The sequence below is a fragment of the Neophocaena asiaeorientalis genome, unplaced genomic scaffold, assembly GCF_003031525.2.
Source record: "Neophocaena asiaeorientalis asiaeorientalis breed wild unplaced genomic scaffold, Neophocaena_asiaeorientalis_V1.1 scaffold54, whole genome shotgun sequence".
Taxonomy (NCBI): Eukaryota; Metazoa; Chordata; class Mammalia; order Artiodactyla; family Phocoenidae; genus Neophocaena; species Neophocaena asiaeorientalis.
In genome coordinates, this window is record NW_020174938.1 from 2,375,294 (window position 1) to 2,385,875 (window position 10,582).

The 10,582-nt window shown below is 56.7% G+C and overlaps 1 protein-coding gene across 3 annotated transcripts in view; it reads left to right on the forward strand.

The window, feature by feature from the left end:
• STRA6 (signaling receptor and transporter of retinol STRA6) overlaps positions 1-10,582 on the forward strand; it is a 27,540-nt gene that overhangs the window by 12,753 nt on the left and 4,205 nt on the right. For all 3 annotated transcript variants that reach the window (XM_024761749.1, XM_024761748.1, XM_024761745.1), the window contains exons 5-14: positions 285-424; positions 1,020-1,043; positions 1,227-1,393; positions 2,746-2,868; positions 4,584-4,651; positions 4,818-4,894; positions 5,165-5,226; positions 6,167-6,329; positions 9,255-9,330; positions 10,371-10,504. In XM_024761749.1, coding sequence (XP_024617517.1) covers positions 285-424; positions 1,020-1,043; positions 1,227-1,393; positions 2,746-2,868; positions 4,584-4,651; positions 4,818-4,894; positions 5,165-5,226; positions 6,167-6,329; positions 9,255-9,330; positions 10,371-10,504 — 1,034 coding nt within the window. The remainder of the gene's footprint in view (positions 1-284; positions 425-1,019; positions 1,044-1,226; positions 1,394-2,745; positions 2,869-4,583; positions 4,652-4,817; positions 4,895-5,164; positions 5,227-6,166; positions 6,330-9,254; positions 9,331-10,370; positions 10,505-10,582) is intronic.

Here is a 10,582-nt window from a genome sequence, read left to right on the forward strand (position 1 = left end):
GGGGGGGTGGGGGGAGCAGGGCTCAGGCTTCTTCCTTCTGTGTCTGCCTGTTGCAGGGGGTGGGGCAGGGGATGTTCCTGAGTCACTTTGCCACAGGGCCCAGGTCTGGTTACATAGGAGGCACTACACAGACATCTGTGGAATGAATACACGAAGGGGCCTCAGTTTCCCCATCTGGAAAGTGGAACTGACTCCACCTCCCTGGTTTATGGAACTCGGTGTGTGGTAATGGGTGTGCAGGGCCTGAGCAACTCCCCCCTGTCCTGCCCCCACCTCTGCACCAGCCCTGTGGACTTCTTGGCTGGAGACAGGCCCTGGACCGTGCCTGCCGCCGTCTTCACGGTCCTCTTCAGCTCCCTGTGCTTGCTGCTCCCCACTGAGGACCCACTGCCTTTCCTGACTCTCGCCTTACCACCCGACCAAGGTACCCAGCACAGCTGAGGCCCTGGGCTGGATTGATGGGAGGGGGCAGGTGGGAATCCAGAGTACTGGGGCTCCCCATTCCAGTCATGAGCCATAGACCAGAAGACACTGTCCCATTGCCCTCCCCAACTGTCCCACCACAGTGCCTGAAACCTCTATTGCTCTGTCCTGAGTCAATACTGCCCTCTCTGCTCTTGTGCAAATCCCACCCTCGGGAGGGAGGGAGCACAGGCTGAGTCCCCCAGACAGCCCAGTCCCGTGTGAGCATGAAGAAGGGTGGGGAGGGGTGCGGGGAGGGGTCCTGGAGACTTGAGCTGGGCTCAAGGAGGTGATGGTAAGAAGGACAGCTGCCATCCAGAGGAACCACCACCCTGCAACATGACCTCCTTAGATGATCCGATCCTCACAGCAACTCCACAAAATGCAGATATTCGCCCCATTTTACAGTGGCAGGTGCTGAGGGTCAGAGAAGGGAAGAGTAATAAAATAGTAGCCTAATTTATTGAGTACTAACTCAGGCACTGGGCTAAGGCACTGTACACATACCTTCTCATTTTACCTTTGCTAATGTACTATATATTATTTCCATTTTACAGACGGGGAAACTGAGACTCCAAGAGGTAACTTGCCCAAGATCACAGAGCTGATACTAGTCAGAGCCTGGATTTGCGTGCAGGGCTCTTGCCCACGGAATCAGCTGAGGGGCTGGGAAGATGGAGACAGGAGAGAAGCTTGGGTGGGTTGGACCCAGGCCCCACATCTGCCCCTCCATCCTGTGTCTCTCGGCCTGTCTTGCCTTCCAGGGCCGTGGAAGATACTGGCTCTGCTCTATTACCCTGCCCTCTACTATCCCCTGGCTGTCTGTGCCACGGTCAGCCATGGAGCCGCACACCTGCTTGGCAGCGTGCTGTCCTGGGCTCATCTGGGGGTCCAGGTCTGGCACAGGGCAGAGTGTCCGGTGTCACCCAAGGTAACCTCTGACTTACGACGGCCTGGGGTGGTGGGGCGTGGAGAAGCTGCTTAAACCAGTGTGGCTCCTTTCCTCTCTGTCCTGCTTCCCTGTTGCGCTGGATTCCACGCCTTTACACACGTGCTCATTCCAAGCTCCGCCCCTCTGTGGGAGAGGCTGGGGACCAAGCAGCCGGGCCTGCCCTCAGGAGCTTCCAGTCTGGGAGGGGGAAGGAGGGGGGAAGGGGCAGAGAAGGAGGGTGAGGAAGCCTGAAATCCCCCCATTATTGATCTCCCAGACTTCCCTTGGCCAGACTGGAGTGGGAGTGAAGAGAGCTGGAGGACGCAAGTGCTGAGCTGGGGGATGGTCTCAGAGGGCTAAAAAGAGAATTCCAGAACCTCAGAACCTGGTTCACTGGAGCTGGCTGGGGTGTGAAGCTTGACCAGTCCAGAGCCCAAAGGGTGGGGGTGTGGCCTACAGAGTCAGACAACCCAGGTTTGAATCCAGCTTTATCCCTTCCTTCCTTTGTTCATTCCACAAACATATCTGAGCACATACTCTGCACCAGGGACATTTCCAGGCACTGGAATACAGCTGTGAACAAGACAGATGAAGTCCCTGACATCCCAAGAGCTGCCATTCCAGAAGGGGACACACAGTCAAACACACAGATATACGAAATGACGCCAGGTGGTGCGAGGTGTTTTGAGGACACCTTACCACATTTCTGAGACTCAGGCTCCCCCCAACCCTGCCCTGCCCCCATAAATGAAGTTGATAACACGAATCCCTCAGGGTAGAGTTGAAGATTAGGTGGTTTCCGTGAGAGCAGGGACTTCGTTGGTCTTTTTCACCAGCCAGGACCTGGCACATACTAAGCTCTCAATAAAAACAGATTGAATTAACAAATAGATGAATACATATTCAACCCTAGGAGGGCCTCAACTCCAGGAGGCAGAGCATGAACTTCCCAGATGCCCAGGTTGCAAACTGTAATAGAAAAAATCAGGCCTGTGTCAAAGCACCAGGAACGTAGGGACATAGAAGGTGGATGTCCCCAGTTTCAGGCCCCATCCCAGCCCCCTGGGGTGAGTAGGAGGGGATTACAAAACATACTCCCTTTGGCTCCTGTAAGGGACCTGGGAGTCCAGGGGCCTGGGAGAGGGCAAGCACCTCTGCAGGGCCTGAGAAGGGGAAGTAGAAGTTGGTGCCAGGTGGCCCTGGCTGGGGGTAGTGAAAGAACCAGAAGCCTCCCATGCACCCTAGACCACCCTCAGGGCCCCCTGGAGCTGGGAAGGGAAATGAACCCTGGTCTTCGGTTGGGGGAAGGAGGCAGAAGGTAGGTGTGTCTAGGCGTTGTTCTGCCCATCCAGATCTACAGGTACTACTCTCTGTTGGCCTCTCTGCCTCTCCTTCTGGGCCTCGGATTCCTCAGCCTTTGGTACCCGGTGCAGCTGGTGAAAAGCTTCAGTCGTGGGGCAACAGCGGGTTCCGAGGTAAAGGGGCAGGCTGGGGTGGGCTCGTACTCAGCACCCAAGACACCCTGGACTTGCCCGTATCTATTGTTCCCCTACACGTGGTCATGCCCGGTGTGGAGCCTAGAACATAACAGGTGCTCAGAAAATGTTTGCTGAGTCGCAGAGGGACTGGTTGGTCCCCCCTCCCCAGGCAGAGGCCAGGCCAGGCCCTCGGCTGACACCCATGGCAAGAGAGAATTCTTACAAGATATGACAATCTTATTTGAGATTAGGTAGACCTTCTAAGCACCTGCCCTGTGCCAGGCCCTAGGCTGGGTTTATGGACTTAGCCGAGTGGCTCGTATCAGACGTCCAGGACTCCCAGGGTGCTGGGGGAGATGGACGCAGCAACATATATTTACACTGTGCTGTGAGAAGTGCAACCAGGGCTCATCCAGCTGACCTGGGAGCATGGGTGGAGGCGGGGCCCAGTGCTCTTCCTGGCGAGAGGGGAGGAAGAGGGAGACTGCTCCGCAGAGGCCCTTGAGAAAGGTTAAAGACACCGATGCAAAAGGCTGATTGCTCTGCAGATGTGGAGGGTGAAGGAAAGGCTTGAAGGGTGGCATCTAGGACAGACGGCAGGTGGGTGGTGGTGCCAGTCTCTGACATACACAACGCTGGATGAGAGCAGTTGTGCGGGGGACGATGTGTAGCTGTAGGTGTGTGGCGCTGAGGGGTCTGGCGGGCAGCTGGACTGTGGGCCTGGAGCTCAGGAGAGGGGCTAGGACTGAAGCCAGAGAAAGAGTGAGGTCCCCATGGAGGGATGAAGAGTGAGGGGAGAAGAGGCGGGTGGGCTCAGCATCTGCGGGGCGACCCTGGGTCCCCCGCAGGCCCACCTGACTCCGGGTTTCGCTCTCACAGGGTAGCAGTAGGGTCCTCAGTACTTGTCACTACTGCCCTCCAGATGCTCAGAAGAGGGGAGCAGCTCCGCAGGATACACACCACCTCATCCAGGCCCTTCCCTTCCCTTCCAGGGATCTTCTCAGCCTCTCCCTCCATTGCATGCCTTTCCTCTTGGGAAGTCTTAGGAGAACTAAAATCCTCTTTGGCCCTTGGTCGAAGAGTTTTAAGCCTCAAAGGACACAGTCAAGCTTTGAGCTGACCCACACCTGCCCTGGATCCCAGGGTTGCCATGGCAACAGGTGACAATGGCCTATATTTTCCTAATCGTCAGGGGCCAGGGGCTCACTGCATCTTACTGTGGGCCTCTGCCACTTGGCAGGGAGTTTAAGGCCTGGAATGTGGCTTAGACAAATCAGGTCACCCTTGTGATCTCCCTGGAGTAGGAGAGGGCTGGGGGGATCTGACCTGAAATGGCCCTATCCCGTGTCCCGGTCAGGGATGTGCTTGTGGGACATAAGTTCCCTTTTTGCTTCAGTCTTAGCTACTAGAGGCCGGAGGGCCAGGAGGAAAGCAGTGATGTGGTGTGACTGAGTAAGGTGGGAGAGAGTTGGAGACAGACCTTAGGAAGAACTTCCCTGCATTGAGAGTTCTTAGATAGGAGATTGATTAGTCTTTTATTTACGGAGGAGGAAAGGGCAGCTTTGGGGGGCATGGACCTTGTCCCCACGGGATGGCCCTTCTCCGTACTCCAGCACTGCCAAGAGGTTTGTACGCGCACCTACCCTGAGCCAGGGCCCCAGGGATGGCTCGAGACAGGTCCCATCTGCTTGTCCATTTGTCTGTCGCCACAGGGGCTGCGGAACAGCTACTCTGAAGAATATCTGAGGACCCTCCTTTGCCAGAAGAAGCTGAAAAGCAGGTGAGGTCCTAGGGCCAGGGGACAGGTCTGGGCAGGCAGGCTTGTTTGGGAGGCTGGCACTGGGCAGCGTGGTGGGGCAGAGATGAGGAATGAACCAAACCCTGGGGCCCAGGCTCAGGGCAGGGGCTTCTCCTGAGAGCTCCCTCCTGCCTGGGTCTTTCTGCAGCTCCCACACGTCCAAGCAGGGCTTCCTGTCCCGGGCCTGGATCTACTTCAGACACTGCATCTACACTCCACAGCGAGGTATGGCGTGGGGAGCTGAGGTCAAGAGTGACAGGTGACCTCACCCCTCTTTTGCGTAGAACAGCTGCAGTAGAAGGTCCGCTCCTTTCCCCAAAACTCTTGTCATCAGGAAGAACAACCCCAGCTTGGGAGAAGGGGAATCCCCTGGCCTGGCCTTGGTGGTCCAGGGTCCTGTGAGCCCTGGCCCTTGTCCTAGGCCTCGGGAGGGATGGGGCTCCCGGGGCTGGATGGTGCTGGGGTTCACCACACCCCTCCTTTTGGGGACTGCAGGATTCCGACTCCCCTTGAAGCTGGTGCTTTCAGTCACCCTGACAGGGACGGCCATCTACCAGGTATGTCCTGCCTCTGTAGTGCCACTTGCCTCTGGACCCCTGCTCCCAACCCCCAAGGCTGAGATGGCTCAGGCCCTCAGCTCAGCTCTCCAAAAGCCCCGACCCAAATCCTGTCCAGCTGCTTCTGGCCATCTTGGGAATGCTGGCCTACCCAGAGGAGAGGGGATGGTAACTCTTGTTGGGCTCACACAGGGTCAGAGCACGAGTTTTGGAGTCACATAAATGTGGATTTAAATCCTAGCTCCTTTATTTACCTCCTGAGTGACCTTGGGCAAGTTACTCAACATCCCTGAAACAATTAGCTTAGCTGTGAAATGGAGGAAATAGATTAATTCCTTTCAGTTGGGAAGATTTAGTGAGATAATATATGTTTGGTAAATCCCCACCACCACTACTCCCCCCTCAGAAAAAAAAAAAACAAACAAAAAATCAAAAACCCTGGAAGGTAGGTATGATTTTTCTCCATTTTACAGATGGAGGAAATTGAGGCTGAGAGATGAACTTGACTTGGCCAAGTTCCTACAGTGAATATCTCAGGGTAGCCAAAATTTGAATCCAGGCCTGTCCAGCTTCAGTGCCTGTGCTCATTTATAGGACACTTTGCTTTGTCCAACATGGAAAAATTGGAAAGTTTACATTCTGAAGTTTCAGGTAGATGGATGATTGATAGGCAATCAGAGACACACATGTACACTCGGGCTGCTTGAAAGCATATCCGAGGCCTATGAGGCTAAAGTCGTGTCTGTTTGCAATGTGCTGATTAGAGGTTGCTGCTCTAAGGGACAGATGAGAACACTGTGAAGGGTGAGGGGCACGGGGAGGCAGCCCGTGTGCTGCCAGAGTTTCTTCCCTGAAGTCTCAGAACGCACTTTTCCTGGGATGGGAGTGCCTGGTGTGAGCACAGCCAGGCCCTGCCACCCTGATTTGCGGGTTCTTCCAGGTGGCCCTGCTGCTACTGGTGGGCGTGATACCCACCATCCAGAAGGTGAGGGCAGGGATCACCGCGGACGTCTCCTACCTGCTGGCTGGCTTTGGGATCGTGCTCTCAGAGGACAGGCAGGAGGTGGTGGAGCTGGTGAAGCACTACCTGTGGGCTCTGGAAGGTGAGGCCTCTCGGGAGCCCCTGAGGGCCGGCAGTGGGGACCTCAGCTGGGATACCTGAGCTCTGTCCCAGGTGCTGCGGACATGCGGGGTGTCCTTGAGCACGTCCCTTCCCCTTTCTGCATCTTGGCTGCTTCATGTCCAAATTGGGGTGGTTGGAGCTTCCAGTTCCAAGTCACTGAGACCTGAAGGTCACCTCAGCAGGCCCCTGTTAGCTTGTGTGGTGTCTCCCACCCCCACCCCTAGTGACTTTGCCCAGTTCTGCAGGCGTGGAGATGGGGGAGGGTGTGGTATGTGTGAGCTGAGGGGACAGCCCCGGGCCTTTGCTGCGGGTGGGGAAGGGGAAAAGGAGGCAGTGAAGTGCGACGGTGCACCAGGATTCTGAGCTAATCCTCATGGCAGGTGGGTGGGGTCAGGCAGGGCGGATGCTTTCTCTTCCCCAATCCCTGTCCTCCAGGCACTTGCTTTCTCCTTCCTTCCCTTGACAATGAGCTCCAGGGCCCGGGAACTATACTAGTCTCCCCTTCTGTGGTCTGATGCCTCCTTATCCCTTAGCCCTGTTTCCCACCTACGCCACCTCCACAGCCCTGTGGACGAGACTGAGAAGTATCCTCACTTGACACATGGGGAAGGAATCACCTGAGGTCGTACAGCCAGGCAGACGGGAGCCAAGAGGAGAACACAATCTCCTGATGCCCAGGCTGGGGCTCTCCATCACCTTGAGACAAAGCCTGGTGGTCAGGTGTCGTGGGGCCGGCACCCTCTGCTGCCTTGGGAGTCCCTGGCAAAGGCACAGGCAAAGGCACCCTGGCTCTGGAGGAGTAACATGTGATGGTCAGAGTCTAGGCTGCCAGTATGGCAGGTGGAGGTGTGATTGCTCTGCAGCTCTTTCTTACAGATTACCATCAGGGAGGGAGTAGGAGTGGGCAGGGATGTGTGCAGTGACTGCTTCCTTCCCCGACCACCACTCCCACCACTTTCCTGAGTGCGTCTGCTCCCTGGAACTGTGGCCAAAGCCCACAAGATAGACAGGTGACAAGTTCTGGATGGGCTGAAAATGACATCTCCAGGGAGATTTTCCAAGTTGGCTGCAATCTGGGCCACAGGCAGGAGCAGACATGGCCCACATCAGTCCACATCCAAGCTCACACCTTGCTCACAGCAGCCCTGTTAGGTCAGCATCATTGATCTCATCTCACAGAGCAGGAAATCAAAAGGCAGAGGGAGGAAGCGACATGTCCAGGACAATGGATTTGGTTTCTACTCAACACACCTGACACTTCTAGTCACATGTTGCAGTTTCCAAGCCCAAATGCTCCCACTTTGGATCTCCTTGGATGCAGGGGTCAAACAGATCAGTGTTTAACCTTCTAGTCCACAGACAAGGAAAACTGAGGCCCAAGAGGATTAGAGATATGCCCCAAGCACTCAGCAAGCCAGGGATGGAACTGAGATTAGATCTGAGCCTGGGGACCCTTTGGTCTGTTCTTAGCCTAAGAAGCGAATGTCTTCTGAGCTCCGAGAGCCTGTTTTAGGGCTGCCCACCTAGCACCTGGACTATAAGCCTGGCATCATTCACAGAAATCTCACAGTCTGAGTCAGGCAGACCAGATTAGAATTCCTGCTCCATCACTTACCAGCTGTGTGACCCGGGCAAGCCACTTTACTCCTTTGGACCTCCATCTTCCTACCTGCAAAATGGGTGCTGAAGCTCTAAGGGCAACCTTGTCCTAGAGGCGCTTGATTGAATAGGGGAGACAGACTGATCCACGGAATCAGTGCCCAGAAGGGGGCAGATGCAGAGTCCCAGAGGAGGCAAAGTGCAGGAAGATTTTACGGGTACCAGGATTAGGAGGGACCCAAGTTTGGACACATTTGAGGTAGAGAGGAACAAGAGGTAGACAAATGGAGACCAAAGGCCAGGCTGGGGCCAAGGGGGCTGGCTAACCCTTCACCCCAATTAACCTACTCGCTCACCTGGACAGCCTCAGCAGGCAGGCTCCTCACCTCCTGGCAGAAACAGTCCAGAATGTACCTTCGCTGGCACCGTGTTGGCTCTAGGAGGGCAGATGGAGCAGGGCAGAGCTGCGCGTGTCCAGGGCTTTCTCCTAGCCTCGCCTTTCAGAAAAGTGACCTCTTCCACCCCCGGACGAGTGAGCCAGGGACAGGCAGATTGGCCGCGGGTTTCTGTAGCGGTCATCCTCAATACTGGCTGTGCCTGAGAATCACCTGCTAACTTGTAAGAAATCCCAAGGCTCGCATCCCTGCTATGCTAAATGCCAGGCTTGTTCACAACACCATACATTCTCCCCCAGCTGCTGGTGATACAGGGAACTCATGATCTGTGCAAATGGACAGGGTGGGTGGTGACCCGGGGAGGAGATGGGTAGCCGTGGTCACTTCCCTCATTCTGATGGACTCAGGCCACACTGACGGGCGCTCACATCTTAACGAAGGCCACTGACGCAGGCCCTGATGGGGTTTTATGGCTCACAACATGCTGGGAGACGGGCAGCCCAGCAGTGTGCCCGGCATGGGCAAGCTGAGGCTGGGAGAGGAAATGACCCCCTGAAGCCCACACAGCCAGGAAGCCATGGAGCTGAAGGCAGATGCCGCATTGGATGGAGTCTCTCACTGGGGGTCACACAGCAATGGAAGCAGCAAGACCGGGGTGAGGGCCAGGTCTGCAGCCTCAGAGCCGGCCTCTCTCTGTCTTGGCCACCAGATCTCACCTGGCAGTATTGGTCAACCAAGGTCATCAACTTATACTGGATCTGAGAACAGGGGATGTGACAAGAGGCCTCCGCTCAGAGTGGGGCGTGGGGCAGGGATAACTCCCACCCAGGTACCATCCTGGCAGCAGTTCGGGGTCTCCCAGGAGACTCCCCGGCCCTGACCTCCCACTTTGCTCCCTTTCCACCTTCCAGTTTGCTACATCTCGGCCTTGGTTCTGTCTTGCTTGTTCACCTTCCTCATGCTGACCCGCTCGCTGGTGACACACAGGTGAGTGACAGGCTCTGACTCCCCCCGGTGCAGACGTGGGGAAGGGGTCAGAGCCCTGTGGGCCTGCAGGACCCCTGACCCAGGAGGCCTGTGGGGAGAAGCTAGGGGCTGGAGGGAGGGAGAGTCCCTGCAGGACCAGGCTCTTACTGAGCCCAGCTGCCCAGCTGCCCTGTGGTGGGTGGAGATGGTGGGGCATCCCTGTCCGGTTGGAGAAACATCTGCGACTGATGTACGGCTGACGAAGGGCTGGCACGGGGCCACCTGGGAAAGCTGGCATGCTACCTGGGAGTGGAGATGAGGGAGGAAGGGTGCCACAGGCGGGAGGAACTGTGTGGGCAAGAACAAGTGTGAAGTGTGGGTGAGGAGTGGACTGGCGGGCGCTGGGGCTCCAGAGAGATTATTGTGGGACGTGGAATGCCAAGCCGCCTACCTTGCCCTTTCATGGTGAATGGTAAGCTTAGAGCACTGAGGAAATGTGGGCAGAGAGGGAGAGAAGCTTCTAGCTGGGAGTAGAGTGGGTGGGGAGGGGAGGGCCACGGACTTGGCAGGGAGCTGGTCCGTATGCTGTACATTTATCAAGCCCAGGGTTCCTGCCCCAGGATCTTTTCTCACAGGGCTGGCTCTACTTAGGCTGGCATGTCAAGGCCCTCGAGCTTCTGCCTGCCTGGAACCTTGCCTCCTGCCCTGACGGCCGAGCTGCAGATCACTTTCCATCCCTACTGTTGTGTCCCACGTTCCTGACTTGGCTCAGGTTGAGCCTTCTGCCTTAATTTGTCTCCCTTGATCCCTGCCCCGCCCCCCACCAGCTTAGTCTTATTCATCCTTTAAGATGCAACTCAGACATCACCTCCTCCGGGAAGCCCTCCCTGATCTCCCAGGCTGGGTTAGTAGCTCCTCTGGGCTCCCACAGCTCTGGGCTTCCCTGCCCGTGGCCGTGGGTTGTACTTAGACTGGGAGTTCAGCCAGAGGCCGGCCCAGAGCAGGAAATTAGGGAGCGTGTGTGCTCCCTGAGATCGCTGGCTTCCTCACTCCCACCCCAGGGCCAACCTGCGAGCTCTGCACCAAGGGGGCGCCCTGGACATGGGCCCCCGGCCCCTGAGCCCTCGCCCCTCCCGCCAGGCCATATTTTGTTGGATGAGCTTCACCGCCTACCAGACTGCTTTTACCTGCCTTGGTGAGCGCCCCCTTGCCCACTCCACCTGACCTCGGCAGGCCCCACTGGCCCGAGTGGGGGAGGGGAGGGTTCAGCAGG